This window comes from Bombyx mori, chromosome 8, assembly GCF_030269925.1.
Source record: "Bombyx mori chromosome 8, ASM3026992v2".
Classification (NCBI taxonomy): Eukaryota; Metazoa; Arthropoda; class Insecta; order Lepidoptera; family Bombycidae; genus Bombyx; species Bombyx mori.
Genome location: NC_085114.1, coordinates 517403 through 537930, shown reverse-complemented (window position 1 = coordinate 537930; position 20528 = coordinate 517403). Strand labels below are relative to the sequence as shown.

The 20528-nt window shown below is 41.0% G+C and overlaps 1 protein-coding gene across 1 annotated transcript; it reads left to right on the top strand.

Annotated features, from left to right (window-relative positions):
* Nucleotides 1-107: 107 nt before the first annotated feature.
* LOC101739720 (putative inorganic phosphate cotransporter) lies at nucleotides 108-20062 on the top strand. Its single transcript, XM_021353570.3, has 10 exons — nucleotides 108-269; nucleotides 3937-4142; nucleotides 4985-5170; nucleotides 5881-6019; nucleotides 7482-7705; nucleotides 8314-8466; nucleotides 9280-9412; nucleotides 12351-12472; nucleotides 18915-19034; nucleotides 19836-20062. The coding sequence occupies exons 1-10, from the start codon at nucleotides 224-226 to the stop codon at nucleotides 20040-20042; spliced, it is 1536 nt and encodes a 511-aa protein (XP_021209245.2). The 5' UTR covers nucleotides 108-223; the 3' UTR covers nucleotides 20043-20062.
* Nucleotides 20063-20528: the final 466 nt, after the last annotated feature.

The window sequence follows — 20528 nt, the reverse complement described above, 5'->3', positions numbered from 1 at the left end:
GAACGTGAGCTCGTCTCCTCCTTTAATACGATAACAGATACTGTACCATAGTTTGTTTCATCTTAAAAGTTTCAGTCTTAAAATAAAGATTACGGAGTTGATGATTTAATCTTATCTACATAATTTATTCTATGCGAGTCTAGGCTTGAAGCCTTCGAAAAGGTTGTTAAAGATAATTTTAAACGAACTTCTAGTTTTAGTTAATTCAGACTTATGTAAAGTTATGGGAGAGAAGAGAGCTTGTCTTGAAAAGAATGAAGATTTTAAAGGTATGTATTACATGTTATCTACTAAGGTTTAACAATACTGTGCAAACAGATGAACAATGTGAATACGTGGCAGTGAGTCGCCTGGATTTTTGAGAAATGAGGCCTAAGGACTACTGCACCCGTAGAGAAGTTTAAATACTGGTGGATAATTAAAATAAATCACAAATGTTCGTGAATGACTTCGACGACTTAGAAATGGCATCGTGTAACAAAAATGCATGTTTTGTAAGCAAATACATATTTCGCGCACAATTTTTTTTGCGTAATATCAATATTGTGCACCCGCATGGGTAGAGAGTAAGTACCATCTAATATATTTCTGACAACTAAAAAGTAGTTACAACATTATTGACCCCGACCTCGATGTTTTGGACATGTTCAGTGAATGACAAGTCTAGACCAGTCGAAGAATACCATTGGACTTGGAAAGAACTGACGAAATAAACTCAATTAATATGATATATTTTCTTATTATTTTTATTGCCGGTACTGGAGCAGATCCCAGGTGTCTGCACAGTATTTATTTAGACTGTCGTCCATATATTAATGAGTCGGAACTTAGTGTTATTTTAGAACTTCATTTCCATTAAGAATACGATCTGGTGACGAGTGAAGTCCAAGAGAAGCCAGATCAAATAAATGAGTAGGTATAATCTTTGAGGAAGGAAAAGAAGAAGCTTTCTCAGATGAAGTGTGAAAGTAGCCCCGGTAATTAACAAATTAAAGAGCGGACGGTTAGCGTGGTAGGAACATGTGATGCATAATGATGGCATGTGTGCAAGATAGAGGGGGAAGAGGTCGACCGAAGAAGACATGGATGGAGTGTGTGAATAACGATATGAGAGAGGAGTGAGTGTTGAGATGACGGCTGATAGAAGAGAATGGAAGAAAAAAATCAACTGTGCTGACCCCACCTAGTGGGATAAGGTGAAGAAAAAGAAGAAGAATCTTTGGAGATGTATGGAAATGGTAGTGCAATGTAGAGGGGGAAGAGGTCGACCGAAGAAGATATGCATGGAGAGTGTGTGAATAACGATATGAGAGAGAGAGAGGAGTGAGTGTTGAGTTGACGGCTGATAGAAGAGAACGGAAAAGAAAAAATAAATGTGCTGACCTCACCTATGGGATAAGGTGAAGAAAAAGAATAAGAATCTTTCCAGTAGTTTTGGCGAGCTTTACAGAAGAAGGTGTCCAACAGTGGACGTCTGTGGGCTGATAATGGTAGCAGTGGTCTTTCCCGGTACATATTCGGTGACCACTTTTTCTCGTCCTTCTCTATGTAGTATTCTCAACTTATTTTATTAACTAACTATTTTAGTTCCCCTAGTTATAGACGAAGTCGTTGTGTGTCCACATATGTTTTAGTGCTTTTGCAGCAAAGCCATCATGGGTGATACCCTGAATGGTTTTTCGTTGGTTTATGGTTGTTAGTGAGTTTGACTATCGCACCACAGGTTCCGGCCGGAATCAGTAGCGTAATGAAATGTTCCACGATCTGAGCGTGCTTGATGATGCTCCGTATGTGCATGTCTAGTACCAATACCTTAGGAAAATATCATAGTTTAGAGCCGCTGAATGTGGAAATTCATAAAAAAAGGCTGCGTCTTGAGACGCCCGAGAGAAGTGTAAACTTAAACTAATCTAAGTTAAACTATTTAATATTGAAATTGTTTAACTTAAGAAAAGCTTAGGTTATTACTTAAATTTTGAGTATATGAATATGATAATGTAAGGCAAATTGTAACATACATTGAAAAATATATATAAATAGTTAAGAGATACAAACGTTCTCATAAAAAAAAAGAAAAAAACCACTACCACACTACACCTCACGGGGGACTGCGGACGGTCGGCGACGGCGGGAGGAGCGGCAGCGGCTGGGGAAGAAGAAGAAGAGAGAAGAACGAAGAAACCATCTGGGGGGGTCGTCCATCCCTCCCTTACATCATGGGGGTAGACTCGCTCGATCATCATCATCATCATCATCACTCCCACATCAAAAATCACCACCTACCGAACAGCATCACCTCATTATACCAGTTCATCACCTGCAAAAGCGGCCAACAGGCAAAAACATCACCCCTGCCTCGTCAGGCAGGGAGTCCAAGCCCGGGTAGAGGGGATTGCCCCGAGGCCCGATCCGTGCCTCCGCAAGGGGACACGAAGACCCAACGACACTCTCAGTGCCGCTGCCGTGTGCGAGAGAGAAAGGGAAGCCAGAAAAATGGCACCGTAACGCGTTACGTAATGAAACGGTTTACCTTCCCCTAAGAAGCTATAACTTCAAAAACATTGACTATTCGAAATCAGCAGAACTAATTTTAGCTTACAACGAATATGCAGATTTTCATCGAATTGAATATTATATTCATGAGGAAAACGCGTCGTCAAACGGTTATCAAGTGTAATAAACCGAATAATTAGACGCTACAAAAGATGTCATAAATTTTCCGTGACTTAAGGAAATTGTGTCAAATGTTTTCCTTCAATGATTTTACTCGGAATGTTTATCATGAAAATATTTTATTTCGGAAACTTTAGGAAGAAGATCAAGTGAAGGAGTATTGACTGTGTACTGAAATTAATAGTATTTATTTTTTTGATTAGATGGGCGCACGAGATCACAGCTGACCTGGTGTTAAGTGGTTATCGGAGCCAATAGACATTAACGATGTAAATGCCGCCACCCACCTTGAGACATGCGTTCTGAAGTCTCAGTTTTTACAGTAAAACCTTTTCCTTGTAAGCAGACGAGAATACATCATACATACCCACTTGATGGTGAGTGGTTACTGGAGCCCATAGACATCAACAACGTAAATGCGCCACCTACCTTGAGATATAAGTTCTAAGGTCTCAGTATAGTTACAACGGCTGCCCCACCCTTCAAACCGAACCGTATTAATGCTTCACAGCAGAAATAGGCAGGGTGGTGGTTCAGATTCCCAAGATGTCCTACCAACTGCCGTAAATGAAACTTTATTCATTTACGTAATAAGCGGTGGTAGGACGTCACTGTGAGGCCGCTCGGGTAAGCACCATCTTGTTTATTACTGGTGTAAAACAATCATGAATTTCAGTTTGATTGTTTAGGCAGCCATTATACAATACACTTGAGACATTTAGTTGAATATCTGTGAATAGCGATATTCACGTATTAATATTCCAGTAACCATTACCAGAGCTCGACCACCCACGCAGAGCGGGATAAATAAAAAAATACAGTTAGTTATTCTACAAAAAGTGAACACACATTCTGAAGTCCGTATAAGTTACCATTCTCGATTGCCTTCTTAAGTGAAGCCAGTGGAGAAATACCTGTATTTTATCGTTGTAAATTATGATATTAATGTAGACGTTTCCGTCGCAAAGCAAACATGAATTTTGCTTCTAGGAGTACGTTCGACTCATTGTCTCAAGTTGCCAGGCAGGATTAACACAGTCGTACCTCTTGGCTCTCGTTGCCACTCCAGTTCAGCAGTATATTTGTCTTCTATTCATCATCATCATCTTAGGCCTTACAGTCCAGGGTGGGCTTTAGCCTGGTCCAAGTATGTCTCTCCAGACTGCTCTGTTCAGGGCTTTCTTCTTCCAGTTCCTGACACCTATAAGTTTGAGGTCTTCTATTCTGTATAGTAAAATAATAAAACAATTGTTTTTTTTTCAGTTGGGTCATGGGGCTACAGACATCAGCAATGCGTTATCCTCTTCTTCGCTCTGACAATAGCCTACAGCATGAGGGCCTGTATGGGAGTTTCTCTGGTCGCCATGACTGATTTTGATGAAGACCCAAATACTAATCTGACAAGCAATTCCAGTAGTAAAGAGTTTGAGGTGCATGGAGTTTTAAATACCTTGATGTTAGTGCCACCGGTAAGTTTTGTAATGATAATGTATTTCAGACCACTCTGGGTTTATTATAAATTCATCGTGAAATATTGGTATTTTTTTATTTTTTTTATTTATCGCTTAGATGGATGGACGAGCTCACAGCCCACCTGGTGTTAAGTGGTTACTGGAGCCCATAGACATCCACGATGTAAATGCGCCAGCCACCTTGAGATATCAGTTCTAAGGTCTTTGTATAGTTACAACGGCTGCCTTGCCTTTCAAACCGAAACGCAATACTACTTCACGGCAGAAATAGGCAGGGTGGTGGTACCTTCCTGCGCGGACTCACAAGAGGTCCTGCCACCAGTAATTAATCTAATTTATGAATTATTTAGTAATTAATCTAATTTATTTGTTAACTAAATTAATTAATCTATTTAATCTAATTAATCTATTTAAAGCAGTTTTCGTTAGATTCTATAGTCTGACAAGCTGTCCTGTCTGATGTTAGGTAAAGACTACTAATGTATTTTATAATAATATTTGGGATTCTAGCATTGCTGAGGTTCATGAGCCCCCATATTCACTTCCCATTAGGTACCGCAAGACCATCTGCTATTGTTGGCGTTAAAAAATCACCAACGAATAACAAGTAGATGATAGTGCCAATATTGAGGTTGGGTTTGTGGTCTTGTGGCCTTGTGGCCTTGTGGTAACATTGGGTTTGTGGCCTTTTTGTGCTCTGATAACAGCAAAGTCCTATTGATTTTAAGCTCGTTTTGATATCTATATAAATCTTCTCATCCAGAGGAATACAAATATCATGTTTAGGTTACAAACAATACCAAAATTGTCAGGAAAAGTCCACGATGCTTTCTTTTCAGTACCCAATCTTCAGATGGAACAAAAAAATCCAAGATGTCGTGATATCGTCATTCTTATGGGGCTACGTAGTTCTGCAGATACCTGCTGGGCACCTGGCCCACAAATATGGAGCGAAATCCCTGTTAACCGGCGCTATGGCCATAAATTGTATTGCGTCTATTCTATTACCTTTAGGCACTTACTATGTAAGTATATTTCATAGTTGGAGCTAACATTGATTGCCATCAAGTTCTAAATTTCATTTGACCGAGAACAATCGGTGTCCTGATCCTGATCAAAACGATTCTTCCAGTCAATGTCGAAGTATGAAGTCTCCAAGGTGATGTTACTACTGCCCCTTGTAAAATAGACGCCACAGTAGTATGTACTTACTGTTTTCTAAATTTATGAAGCTCTCAAAGGTCCTGCTTATTATGTAAGTTTCGGTTTGAAGGGTGGGGCAGCCGTTGTACTGTAAAAACACTGAGACCTTTGAGACTTGAGTCTCAAAGTTTTTTTTTTTTTCTTTATTTCTTAGACGGGTGGACGAGCTCACAGCCCACCTAGTTTTAAGTGGTTACTGGAGCCCATAGACATCTACAACGTAAATGCGCCACCCACCTTGAGATATAAAGTTCTAAGGTCTCAAGTATAGTTACAACGGCTGCCCCACTCTTCAAACCAAAACGCATTACTGCTTCACGGCAGAAATAGGCAGGATGGTGGTATCTACCCATGCGGACTCACAAGAGATCTTACCACCCGTAAAGTGTGAGGGCACTTACGTTGTAGATGTCTATGGGCTCCGGTAATCACTTAACGCCAGGTGGGCCGTGAGCTCGTCCACACATCTATACTATAATGAAGTTAAAAAGATTGATTATCTACTTATTTTCAAATCAACGTATTGTTCCAGGGAGGTTGGATCTGCATAGTAATATTCCGTGTTATACAAGGTTTGAGTCAGGCGTGTATAATGCCCGGGATGCACACTTTCTTTGGAAACTGGGCTCCGTTGCATGAACGGGGTCGATTGACTGCTTTGACTTACGGAGGTAATTAGATGATGATGATGATAATGATAATAGATGATTATTATCGTTTTTTTTTTAAGTATTAGTTAATGATTTAATGACGCCTTGTAAATTTGGCACATAACCTAAGTAAGCGCCTGCTTAAAATGTTTGGGAGATTTTAATAATTTATGTTAAACAAGATAACACTAAAAATCACGTTCTTAAATTTATACAGTTTTACAGTACAATACCTTACAGTAAAATGGGTTTCAACTTATAATTAGTGGTCGCCCAATGGTCGAAAATCGAGCATAATTAATTTAAATTATAAGTTTGAACATTATTATGGTTCTATTGTCACATTTCTATAATAATCATTGTTCTATAATCACAGATTTCGCCAAGGCTAAACTATAAACAAATAATATTAAAGACAATCTTAATTTGACCACAGACTTTAATAATAAAGAAAAGAATATATATCCTTGTATGTGTCAAATAAATGGTAGTGTGCGTAATATTTTTTATTGATTTAATGTATTTTTTATGCATAATTTTAAAAAGTTATTAACAAGATGTTTGGAGTGAAATCAAAAGTTAGTCAGTCGCTCGTAATCACGAAAACCGTGTTGGAAACGTTGGAAGCTATTAAATAAAAACTAATGGTCCCGCACTAGTCGAAATTCGACTAAAACTAATTGAAATTATAAGTTTGAACATTACCTATTATGGTTCTATTGTCAAAGACTATTAAACTTCTATATTTTTTTACAGATTTCGGATTACAGATTTTGCCAAGCCTACACTTTAGACAAACAATATTAATCTATTCTCAATTTGACCACAAACTATAAGCAATTACAAAAGTTCGACAATAAACAAATAATAGTATGCATGCGTGTGTGTGTCAAATATATGGTGTGTGTGTAATGTTTTTTTTTATTGATTTAATGTTGTTTTATGCATAATTTAAAAAGATATTAACATTCTGCACTCCTTCTCTATATTCTCTATAAGTGTGGGAAATTTCATACTCCTCCGTCCGCACAATTTTCGTAAAAAGAGATACAAAGTTTTTGTTTCTTCTATTAATATATAGATATTATTATTTTTAGCTGTTCTCGTTATTATTAAGACAAGAATTAAACCACACGATGGTATTTTTTCAAATTACATTAGAAAAGACTGCTTCGTCATTAGTGCCCAGACGGATAGAAGACTTGTTTGACTCTAGTGATATTAAAAAATGGCCTCTGAATTCTTCAGATGTTAGAAATACAGTTCAAACTGCCTTCTAATACAAAATTTGTGATTATTTAATATTTCTATATTATATATTAAAATTATTATAGAAATATTTAATATTTCTATCAACTAGCTTTATACTACTTTATGCTAATTAACGCCAATACCTGATTGAAAATCGACTGCAAAACAGTCGTATCTTGTAAGAAGAAGAAGGTTATCAATTCGAGGTTGATGTTCTGTATTATACTTGCAGGTCAGGCGCTAGGTACCGTATTAGGACTTCCAATGACAGGGTTCATTTCAGCCTCGTCATTAGGCTGGCCTGGAATTTTCAGACTCTACGGGTTGCTATCTGGCTTAATCGGTGCTGTCATCTGGTGGTTATTAGCTGACACTCCAAGTAAGCACACTAGAATATCGGCGATGGAGAAAGAGTATATTGAAAGTGATTTAGGACATAAAAAAGGCCATGACAAGGTAAGGGATTTTTGATTAGCAAGAACAAGAGTAATATTTTTTATAGTAACTATTTTTAGTTTATAGTATTTGTTACAGTAAAATATTTTAAATTTGAACAACATTTACTAGTCTTGATTTGCATTACCAAAAATTTTATTATCTTTTGTTTTTTTTTTCTAATTGTAGCGTAAACTTTAGCGGGTAGTAAATCTAACTTTTAGGCGAAATTTTGGCTCTGAGAAAATAGACGCGAGACTGCTAAGTTGTAAAAAATAGGCATTTTTGTTGTTTTTATTGCTTAGAGCAGTGAACAAACTCACAGCCCATCTAGTATTAAATTATACCTGAACCGATAAATATTAACAACATAAATGCCGCCACGCACCTTGAGACACGAATTCTAACTCTGAGTTCTATGTAAAATGGCTGATATGGCAATGATATAAGGTACCGAACAATATTAAAAAATATTTCGTGAATATCTTTAACCACCTAGAGAGAGTAATTCTAAGTTCTAACTTGAAACTTGAAGCTTGAAAGCCCGGCAAGTGTTCGCAACTGGACAAAGCGCCTCTTTTGCATAGCGAGTTTAACCGTGAATTTAAGTTTTGAATTTTGGTCTACAGAATAGAATGCCCGTTCCATGGAAGAAAATATTGCGTTCTCAAGGAAGTTATGCTATTATAGTTGCGCATATCGGACACACTTGGGGCCAGCTGATTCTGTACTCCGAGGTACCTGCGTATATGGATAAGGTCATGGGTGTGAACATTAAGGCGGTAAGAGCTTAATCTTCTGTTGTTATTGGTAAATGAACGATCCGAGAATGGCACTCTTTGGCACAACAAAACAACTTCATTGTCTTCCTTTTAACGTGCTACAGAGCACGGGATAATAGAAGGATAGAGATGATTTTGAAAAGTGACGACATCCACTTTCGATCAGGTTAACCGAAGATTTTCCTCCTTTTACTAACGAATGCTTCAGCGTGTTCATCATCAGCGTAACCACAACCACTCTGACCAGATCAGACTAATAATAACGAACAAGAACATTATATTCCTTTACAATTTTACTAGCATAGCCTTAATTTGAAAGAGCATCTCAATTCTGATTTACCCATAATATAATTATTTTTAAATGATTTATCACTATTGAAACCGTCGTGGCCTAAAAGATAAGATGTCCAGTATATTCATATTGATCTATACGACTGTACTGGTAATGGAATCCAATTCTTACAATGAATCCCGTACTCAGCACATTTTTACGATAAAGGAACCGCGTCGGGTAATAAAAACGAAGCTAGTAAAAATAAATTATAATTTTCATAGTTGCTTGTTGCGAACCCGTACGCATATGTACTATTATCCTTTTTATTTCTGCTGCGAAACGATCGTGAGTTCCAGATTGAAGGAAGGGAAAGCTGCTATACTAGCTAATTGAGATTGAGATCTCGTGACTTAAGGCAGCATTGTGGTTGTGATATGAACTGGCTCTAGGAACTGACTAAAATGAGATAAGTGCTGAGTCCGCTTACCGTCGTAATCGTCTATGCAACAAAAACTAAAAACGCTTGTTTCTTTCCTCAGAATGGGCTTCTGACAGCCCTTCCATTCATGGTGATGTGGCTTACAAACTTTTTCTTCAGCTGGTTCACGGATATGCTAATTGTAAAGAAGTTTCTGTCCGTCACTAACACCAGAAAAGTCGCTAACTCTATTGGTAATTGAAATCATTATAATATGAACATTCGTTATTTCTATACCTTGATAGTTTTTTTTTATTTTTATTACTTGGTGGTGGACGAGCTCACAGCCCCACTGGTATTAAGTGGTTACCGGAGCCCATAGACATTTACAATGTACGTAATGCGCCACAAACGTAAATGCGCCACCCACCTTGAGATATAAGTTCGAAGGTCTCAAGTATAGTTACAACGGCTACCCCACCCTTCAAACCGAAAGGCATTACTGCTTCACTGCAGAAATAGGCGGGGTGGTGGTATCTATCCGCGCGGACTCACAAGAGGTCCTACCACCAGATTATGAAAGATGCATTTTATTCACATAAGTACAACATATCGAGAAATTAACTCAACGCGTGTGTATATTGTTTGTTTGCGTCTCGGCAAACTACTCTGTCTCTATCTATCAAATGCACACGTTGCAAATCAACGAATAACATGTCAAGACTACATTACCTAGTTTATGTAAAAACGCCTGCGTCGAGACTTTACGACAGAGTAAATTCGCCCCGACTTCAAAACCATATTTATTTTATGCCTTTGGACATAATTGGCATCATAGTGTAGGTATACGACTAAGAGAGGATCTTCCACCGAGCGGGTGATATTGCTCGGTAGACCGACGGTCCGAATGTTGTTGTTCGGAACTTGTATATCTTGAAAATGTAAGCGAGATTTAGGCATCTGTCAAATATCTTGTATTGTATGATGGCTTTCCGCCACAGTAGATAAATTAAGTTATTATGTTCCTCCTACTATCAAAATCTTTATCGCCTTTTTTTAATATTCCGGCAGCATACATAATATATTATTTCAACTTTTAAAGATTTCTTTGCCTAAAACCAAAGCCGCAGAAATGATACAATGATTGTTGATATGGCTAGCTAATCCGCGCAGGTAGGCACCACCACCCGGCCTATTTTAGCTGTGAAGCAGTAATGCGTTTCGATTTGGAGGGTGGGGTAGCAACTATACTGAGACCTTAGAACTTATATCTCAAGCTCCAGTAACCACTTAACACCAGGTGGGCTGTGAATTCGTCCACCAATCTAATTAATAAAAAAAATCTAATCTTGCTAAGCTAATTCATAATATCTGGAAGCGCGCTGTTCATCCACAGGATGCTTCCAGAAATCTTCTTTGTCACGGACCGCCTGATTTTATTATTGACCCCTCTCTAGGGCGTTTCCCAAGCACTACTACGTACATGTTCGACGTGTCCTTCTTTTAGAGGCCTGACTGCGTTCTTATTGCATCGCTAACATCTATCCTTACCGTCAAATGGATCGTGTGTTCGCCCACTTATAAATGCACCAAAAAATATGGCTCAATTATATGACTCAATGACATTACACAATTCACGATGACGTTAACTAAAAGATATAATTCAAAAACAAATGCACCTAATCAAGATTATCGGATGAAGTTTATCTTAGAATGTTTTATCCAGTGATTATTATGACGAATTTTGTCAATCTTGTACTCGAATTGGTGTCAGATAAGATAATTGACGAATGAAATGTGATTTTTTTATCTATATTATGTAAAGTACTCGCGAACTCGCGTGTAAAGACAATAACGTTGTTTTGTGAGAATCCAAACCCATCTAATGAGATAGCTAATGAGCTAATGACATGCATCAAGGAGGGAAAATGAGCATAAACAATAAATGTTGTTGAAAATCAATTTGAAAGCCTCCAAAGTCAAGCATCTACGATCTCATAAGACGACCGAGACATGAAATAAAGTCTAGTTTGGCACGAATTAATTTAAATTTAACTGTTATAATTTGTACCAAATTCAACGACCTAAAACTAGCATTCGTGATGTGTAGGACCAAACGATTGTGATCATTTACCATACAGTGGGCCACACGCCCAGGGTATGCATCGGAAGACATTTAAAACGGAGTTTAGTTTTTATCCTATTTTATGGGTCAGATACATATCGTATGGGTATCAAAACGGGACAAGTACAGATACTAACATATAATAATATATAAAATAACACCCACATACCAAAATCTTTAATAAGCTATAGACTTTTTTTTTTCATATCTATGCTGATAACCTTAAGAGGCTATTTCAGCTTCACCCTATAACGTGTGTAGGTGAGCTCACGGGGCTCAAACCGGAGAGTTGCTAACACTGACCCAAGCAAGAGCAGTGCTTCGCAGATTTTACCACCGGATCGGAAACGCGACCCACTGAGAAGATCCGGCGAGAAACTCAGTGGGCTGTGTCTATGGGGGCTGTGTCTATGGGGCTAGAGACTTCGTGCGATGCAGTATTTATAGTCGTTAGCCGCTACTCTTAAAAGACGATTGAAGGTCGTGTTTATATTCCAAATAATATGTACTACTAACATTATTTCAATGACTTATCGATGTGTGCCAAATGATAACTAAACGATCAATCTTCAGAGAAGGCAAATTGAGCTAATATAAAAATTATTATTACATATAATACAGATTATAAAACAAGATAAGATTCATACTTGACTAATGCTAATGGTATTCTTTTGACGATTTCATATCTCTATTATATGCGTTCAAATATATGAAAAATTCATTAGTTTTATGTATTACCGCTTTTCTCTTTTATACTTTCATAGCACCTTTTCTTGCTGCAGATCAAGATTGAAGAATTCAAGCTAATATTCTCAACATGAAGCCATTTCATATATTATGAAATACTACATGAAATACTCTTAATAAAAGAGTTTAGTATAGAGGTGCTTCTACACGACAAATAATACTGTTATGATCTAATTTATCGGTTCGTTAACATACGACGGTATTAGTACTTAGCAATTTACGTGTATTAGAACGAAAGGTTTAGACAGATTTCAAAAAATAATCCTTCAGTTCTCCTATGATTGCTTTGAAAATAATTTATAATATTGATGATTTTTCAGGATGTATTCCAGCGGCTATAGGTCTTATATCGCTCGCATATGTTCCGCAAAATATTTATATTATCGAAACAATCCTTGTCTTGGTGTGTGCTGTAAAGGTATCGAGCCATATGGGATTCCAAGTAAGTGAAAGATAGCTATTTAAGACACGTAGGTTGATCAAAAGTGCACACATTAATAATATGGTCTGAACTGTAATGTCCAACTAGCAATTTAATCAATCAAATAGCACAAAAGCAAACCCGTCAAAGCCAGACCATCTACGATAAAAGTACATTTCATACATACATATTGCTAAAAATGCCTACATAATAATATGTGTAATAGCCATTATCAATTTTTCCATTCATTAATTAAGCTTTTATCTAAAACTTTAACAATATTATTGTGTATGTGACGGAATAATGTGTTAAATAATGTCATGCTTTAGTTTGTCAAAATATTTACACGTACTATTTTTATTAACAAAACAAATGAAGTAACAACCTAAATAACCAAGAATCTTCATAAAATCCACTAGATCAGATCCATTGAGATGACATAATATTATACACTAATTTTCTTGTGTCCTCAGGCGACAATTTACAACTAACAACAACTTACAATTAACAACAATTTACAGACAGCAAATTATTCACAGACCAGACAGATCTCTCACAAACAAACTTGAATGCTTCCAAAATTAGGCATCCCTTTTTTAGTTTAGTTAAGTTGAGTGAAGTTTCATCGCGTCTCGCATTTCTAAAGTAACTAACTGGTTACCTATCCGTCTTTGCAAAGACATATTATTGTGATTTTAATTTCTACCATTTAATAAATATGGGTTCTAAGTCTCAGTTTTACAGTGGAAAGGCTGCCCTACCCTTTTTTGCTCAACCACAAAGCATATTTTTAGTCATAATCACTGTTCTATTCACTGTTCTTTTTACCCTATTTTATATTGTCCTTCCTATGTATCATGCGTTCGTATCTGTAAATAAAAATCTGCTTTTAAAAAGCTTGTCAAATATTATCTATCTTCTTTAAAGTAATAATGTGTATTTTGTACCCATGAGAGATGTTGTTCAAGCAATTTTATATGAAATCTTTTTTTTTTTTTTTTTTTTTTTTATGATTGAAGGATTACTGGTGGCCCGGAGGCCTTTCCAGTTTCACCAGGACAGGTGGGCGAGCAAAGGCTCAGCCAGGAGGGGTGGGATTTGCTAACAGCTACCCGAGCGCCTCCGAAGGAGACCTAACAGCTCAAGAGCAGCTGTTTCGCGAATGAATCTACTACCGGATCGGAATCGCGACCCGCTGAGAAGATCCGGCGAGAAACTCAGCGAGCTGATTCATGGGTTAGGTTGCACGGCGAACTCTTTGTCGAGTTCGACGAGTACGGTTACCGAGGTCCCTAAGCCTGCTCCTAGAGCTGAAGGCGTCTAGTGCGAAGGTTATTGGATCTGATGGATCCGTAAGGACGTGTCTAGGGCGTCGACGGTGACTGGCTCCTGCATGATCAGGATTCGGGGAGTAGTCAGCGGCGGCTACGATAAGGCGATTATCATGACGCATAGCCTTATCGAAGTACCGTTCCGACGCTGACTTCATGTATTTCTGTATAGATTCGAGGCCCAGGTCGTCGTGTAGGTCAACGTTCCTCACGAACCACGGAGCTCCGACGGCTAACCTGCAAAAGCGGGATTGTAGAGATTGAAGGGTGTCTATGTGCGTGCGGGCCGCGTGAGCGAACACCACACTCGCGTAAGTCATGACGGGCCTTATGCAAGTTTTGTAAAGTGTCACCTTGTTCCGAAGGGACATTTTACTCCGCTTACAAATCATGGGGTAGAGTCTACCGAGAATAAACGCGGCACGGTCACGGACTGATTTTATATGCGGGCGGAATGTCATCGATGCATCCAGGGTAACGCCCAGGTACTTGACCTTCCTGGCCCAGGGTATGGATTGACTAAAGAGAGTAATCGGGGGTGTGAGATTCCTCCTCCTAATACGGGAGGAAATCCGTGTGGAGCTTCCCCTCTGAAAGAGCACCGCAGTACTTTTCGCTGGGTTGATGTCTATGCGCCATTTTCGGAACCACTGTCCTAGGGATAGGGCTGCGCTCTGAAGCTTCTTCGCGATTAGGGACTTGTTTCTACTGGAATAGTAAACAGTCGTGTCGTCGGCGAATAAAGCTAAATGGGTCGGCGGCGACCGGGGAATATCGTTAACGAATAAGCTAAATAGGAGGGGTGAGAGGACAGAGCCTTGCGGGACTCCAGCTGTGAGAGGTCGTGGGGAGGAGCGGGTTCCCTCGACTCGATATCGAAAAGAGCGGTTCGACAAGAAGTCCCGTATGATGAGCACGAGACTATCCGGCACACCCATGTTGAATAGTTTGAAAATCAAACCGTTGTGCCAGACTTTGTCGAACGCTTTTGCGACGTCGAAGAAGAGAGCTCCCGTGTATAACGGTTTTGGTCGATTAAGCCCCACAAGAATGTGCTCCGTGAGGCGGTGCACCTGTTGAACGCATGAGTGATTTGTACGGAATCCGAATTGTTCATCGATGAGAATGCCCTTGGATGAGACGAAGTCTCTGAGGCGTTTGTAGAGCAGACGCTCATACAGTTTGCCTAGAGACATGAGGAGGCTAATCGGGCGGTAGCTCGTCGGATGATTTTTTGGTTTACCGGGTTTATGTATGCCGATAACGTCCGCTTCTTTCCACACCGCGGGAAAGATACAGTTCGCCATAGCGGCATTGAAAATAGATGCCAACATCACGATGAGTTGGACGGGTAGAAGTTTAATAACGCGGTTGGATATACCGTCGGAACCGGGAGCCTTGCGAGGACGTAGGTCTTTGATCAAGTCTTTAACTTCCATCGGGGTGACGGGTGGTAACACATCAGAGGGTGGCAAGGAGGCTCTGCGTTCTACCTCACTGTCTACTAATTCTACATGCACAGGGTCCACGGATTGAGTGCTGGGCGTGCACTGGGTTTGCAATGTATCGGCCAGCAGCTCTGCTTTTTCGTCATCATCGAACGCCGTGAGTCGGCCTGAGGGGCCTACGAGGGGGGGCATAGTTACTACCGTATCCGATTTGAGAGTACGAGCTAAGCGGTAGTAAGACCTTTGGGAGGGCGCGAGTCCTTCTAAGAAATCAGACCATCTGGCATCTCGGACTTCGGCGATGCGAGACTTTACGTCGCGTTGTAGGGCACGCATTCGAATACGATTTTCCGCGGTAGGATACCTGTCGTAGGCGCGTATCGAGGCGTTCTTAGCTCTAAGGAGTTCCCTAATATCGTCGGACAATTTGAAGCGGTGAAGGAAGTCCTCCGCTACAACTTGTTTCGATGACCTATCTAATGTCGAGGTGATGTGTGACGTTAAGATGTCTATGGCTTCAGCGGTATCCTGAGGAGACGGGGTAGAGTCCGGGCTAAACGGTAGCGATGGTGGATCAGATTCAGCCAGGCTGATGCCCAGCGTGTGCCAATCCACCACAGTCCTCGTGACGGGAACGGAATCGGGAGCGCGACCGAGCTTCATAACGACGGGACGGTGGTCTGAATCTAACTCTGAAACTACTTCGATCGAGTGTAAGCGCAGAGTTACGTTTTTTAATAACGCTATGTCGAGTATATCCGGGCGATGCGCGATATTTAGCGGGTAGTGAGTCGGGATTAGCGGAGCGACGATATCGAAGGCGAGATTATCGACTAACGCGTCAAGCCGCCTGCCATTCGGGGTTGTGGTGTGTGAGTTCCACCTGATGTGTTTACAATTTAGGTCGCCCGCCAGAATGACAGAGCTCCCTATGCCGAGCAGCGCCTCGATATCACTGCTTAGAACGATCTTATCCGGTGGAAGATAAACGGACGCGATAACGATCGGCGCGTGTCCCGTCAGTGAGATTCGGCACACTGATGCTTCGATATTAGCGAGCGCGGGAGGATCGAGCGGGACGCAATGCAGGGCTCTTCTATAGTAAATGACGGTACCACCACCACGAGCAGAGAGCCTGTCGTTCCTGACCATGTTATAGTTCGCGATTTTAGGGTCACGGCGCGCGGGCTTAAGTAGGGTCTCCTGCACTAAAAAGATATCAATTTGATGGTCACGCAAAAAGTCAGAAACCCGATCACGCTGATTTGCGAGACCGTAAGCGTTAAAAAATCCTATCGTTACGGATAGGGGCTTTATTCTACTTATATACGCCATTGATTACCGGCGGAGTGAGGGGAGGACGTACGTATTTAATGACGCGTATACGTCGGCGTATTCTTGCACAACGGCGATAAAGTGTTGTGCAGTGGAGGCAGAGCGAATGGCGTCGCCCAAAGCGTTAACGCGCTCAAAGTTGATCGACTGAAAGAAGTCGATCGCTAAAGCGAGATTGTCGGACGCGGTCGGAGGGCAAGTCGCGGGAGAGGGACGAGTCGCGGGGGCGGGACGAATCGCGGAGGAGGGAGTTGTAGCCGTGTTCATGTACGGCAGCGGTTTCGCCCAGGCCGAGACACTGGGCACCGGCGCCGGAACGAACGCTGGCTTAGCCTGCGACACAGAGGGTGCCGAGGCTTTGATGTCTGGGCCGGAAGCTCGGAGGCGGTTTTGGCGGGCGACGCGGCGATTTATTTTCGGGGCTCGGGGGCATCCGCGGTAATTTGCGGGGTGACCCTGTGTTCGACACAGGACGCAGCTAGGCGGTTCTGTCGCGGTTTTTTGATCGCGAGTGCATAGGGCCGTGGCGTGATCGCCTAAGCACTTGACGCATCGGGGGCGCGCGTGACAGTTACGGGAAGAATGCCCGTATAATTGGCAGTTATGGCACTGGCTAGGTGTGCCTTTCTTGTGTGGGGTTTCGACTGCGATTCCGGAAAGGCTACAGACCGTTCGGATGTTGAATATTTGCTTACCCTCGGGGGTAGGCTGGAGGGCGACGAGAACCATATTATATGGCTCCCTTCCGCGGCCTGTGTGCATGCGGTGTACGGAGTTAACCGGTAGGCCTTGTTCGAGAAGGTCGGCCTTGACGAGCTCGGCATCCAACTCTTTAGGGATGCCACGTATAACGGCACGGAGTTCGCGCTCCTCCTGGAGCGTATATGTGTGGAAACTTATACGCTCCTTACGGAGGTAAGAAGAGAGGGCCCTATGGTCGTCGGATGTTCGAACCTTAATTTGAATGCCGTTCGCGAGGTTACGGGCATTCGTAAAATTGATATTTTTGGCCTTAAGGGCCAGGGAAACTCGTTCCCAAGCTGCCTTCTCTTGAAGGATTACCGGGGGAGGGGTCTGGGCTTTATTTTGTGCCACCGGACGCGGCGACGGAGTGGCACGGGCTGGAGGCGCAACGGGAGTCTGAGGGCGGGGGCGCGACGCGTTCGCGGCTTTGCTAATTTTAGCGGCCGCGGGAGCTCGAGACTCCGCGGCACGCTTCTTACCCTTTTGCACCAGGGTGAATCCATCCGTCGATGAGGCGGGAGCGAGGTCGACCTCCATCTCCGAGTCAGAGTCGGAGGACGAGGAGGCGGGCGCAGGTGACCTACGAGTAGGTGTTTTGGACGGCGCGACGGAGGCAGCGGATGATCGCGCTGCTGGAACGGTGACCACGGCGGACGACGCAGCAGTTTTACTCGCCAGTATAGGCGACGCGGGAACGGCAGGCACGACGGAGGCTGCGGTGCTCGATGCAGAAGCTTTGCACGCAGGTACAGGCGACGCAGGAGCAGCGAGCTCGGTGGAGTCCACGAGTGGGCTCGCAGTGTGATCGGCCTTGAAGGCCTGAAACTCGGAAGTGAGCTTTGGGTAGCGAAGCCGGAGAAATTCCGCAAATACAGCGTCCATGATGTCTACGTGCCCAGGTGGGGCTACCCTGGGTCTTAGAAAACACTCGCCTTGCGGCGAGGCCCCAACTTCTCGGACCTGAGCGGTTCTATTGAACACAGGTGGCGATGCGGCACGATTACTGCAGGACAAAGAAAAATCACAACAAAACGGAAATAGCAAAAAGAAACAAACCAATTAAACACTTCCAGGAAGACAGTTTGTCGGCAGATGTACCACGAACACAGAAATAACAAAAGGAAACAAAACAAATAAAAACTTCCAGGAAGAGCACTTAGTCGGCAGATGTACCACGAACACAGGCCGCGCGAACAATGGCCGGGCTAACAAAAGCCGGGCGAACAAAGGCCGGGCGATCGAGTGGTCGATGAGCACGTCCGCGCGTGACGGGTGCCTCTATCGGAATGATATGAAATCTCTAGTTTGGTCTTCCTATTAAGATTAGCTGGAAGAACTTTTAATTTGAAATAAGCAGTAGGTTAACTATACCTTTTTACTGGTATTAGTTTTATTTTATAATGATTATTACTGTCAGAAGAAATACAAATAAAAATTTGAACTACAATTTTACGATGTTTATTTATTTATGTCTTCAAACAGATAATTTGAATACAATAATAGACAGTTCAAACTGAACTGGATATATTATAATTATTAAAAAAAAAAAACAGATTTTTTCAACATGCATTGCCTTGCTATAGCGAATATGAATTTTCATTCTAGGTTAATCATATTGACATATCACCGAATTTCGCTGGAACTATGATGAGTTTGAGCAATTTCATGGCGAATTCTATTGCGTCATTAGCACCCATCACAACTGGCTTAATTTTAACTGATGTTGTAAGTACTTTTCTGGTGTTTTTATTAGCTTTATAATTCAAGTTGTTGTACAGTTCATGAAAGTCATTAACCCTTTTAATGTTGAGCTTATTTTCACATATTTTTCAGACATTTCTAAAAGACTGAAAAAAAAACCTTAACTTAAAAAAATACAAAAATCACTAAATTCACAGCAAAATCATTTTAAATAGCTATTTATAGATTTTATTAACTTATTATAAACGTTATATATGCGTGCGCTAAGAGACGTTCATACTGGTCGCTACATAATACCTAATATCAAACTGCGCAAATAGTCAATATCGCTCCGCGCTTTATACGCATTAAGAGAGTCGATCTATCGACGACTCGCGCTCAAAGGGTTATTGTCATTTATGGTGCCATACTAATTTCCTTTGATATTTGCTCTTTGGATTGAAAATTTGTAAACTTACTCGATCTGATCCACTACTAAGGTATTAATTAGGTCGATATGTAAAGAACCGATCCTGAATATCCAATAACAATGGCCCGCAACGTGGTAGTGGATCTTTTAGTACTTCACTGTATGTGCTAGCTACGTTGGTCTTGATTAGCGCAATCAGGACTAAGTTATTCTGACTGGTTCTCGATACGTATAGTAAGTCAACATGAATGCTACCAGTAGGCCGGCTCAACGTGCAGAATGTCCATATTTAAATTGCATTCATAAAGCAGGTGTAGTACTGTCCTTGAAACAGTTACTTTTAATTACTATGCACACTGCCGTTTACAGTTAATTAGCTAAGAATTATTTGCAAACGGTTCTTTTTTTCCTTTCAGAAAAGCCCAAAACTGTGGGGTTACGTATTTTCCGTGGCAGCCGGATTCTACCTGATCAGCAATCTTTTCTACGTCATCTTCGGAACGGCCGAAAGAGCTGATTGGAATGAGCCTTTACGATACGAGAAAGATAGTGAAAATGCTCTTATAAAAATTAGAAACGAGAAAGAACCTCCGATTAGTAGGAATAAAAATGAGAATAAATAAACTAAATACGTAGAAGAGAATTATTGAAGCGTTTTATTTATTTTAAAAATAATTCATAGATATTTTGACTCATACTACAGCCCATATCGACGTAAATTTATATCGGAACCTTAGGATACCGTAACGTTAAAAATGCCATCCACTTTGAGGCATGAGATCCAACTATAATAGTGTTGTAAATACTTAAGGAGATCGGTACTGCCATTATGTAGTATTGTTACGTACCTGAAATGAGTAGCATAGCTATTACCAGAGGGAATTTATAGAGGAAAGTATGAAAACAGGCTAACTGCTGCTGCGTTCTCATGATGAAGAAGTATTGGTCGATGCATTAGGCTGGATTTCCCTGCTATCATGTTCTAACTAATAGCTGAACTAGCTAATATCATTAAGGTTCTCTGGCCGCAAATACTTCACCCTATTTTTAAGTGCGAGCTTGCCGTGCGCTCAAAATGAATTTATAAATGAGAGCTTCGTATTATTTGC

What these genes read in the sequence shown, in the direction of transcription:
- LOC101739720 (XM_021353570.3), top strand. Translation starts at nt 224, where the DNA reads ATGGGAGAGAAGAGAGCTTGTCTTGAAAAGAATGAAGATTTTAAAG. An exon ending in GACTGCTTTGACTTACGGAG is followed by an intron (nt 6,020 to 7,481) that starts GTAATTAGATGA and finishes TTATACTTGCAG; the next exon opens with GTCAGGCGCTAGGTACCGTA. An exon ending in AAAAGTCGCTAACTCTATTG is followed by an intron (nt 9,413 to 12,350) that starts GTAATTGAAATC and finishes ATGATTTTTCAG; the next exon opens with GATGTATTCCAGCGGCTATA.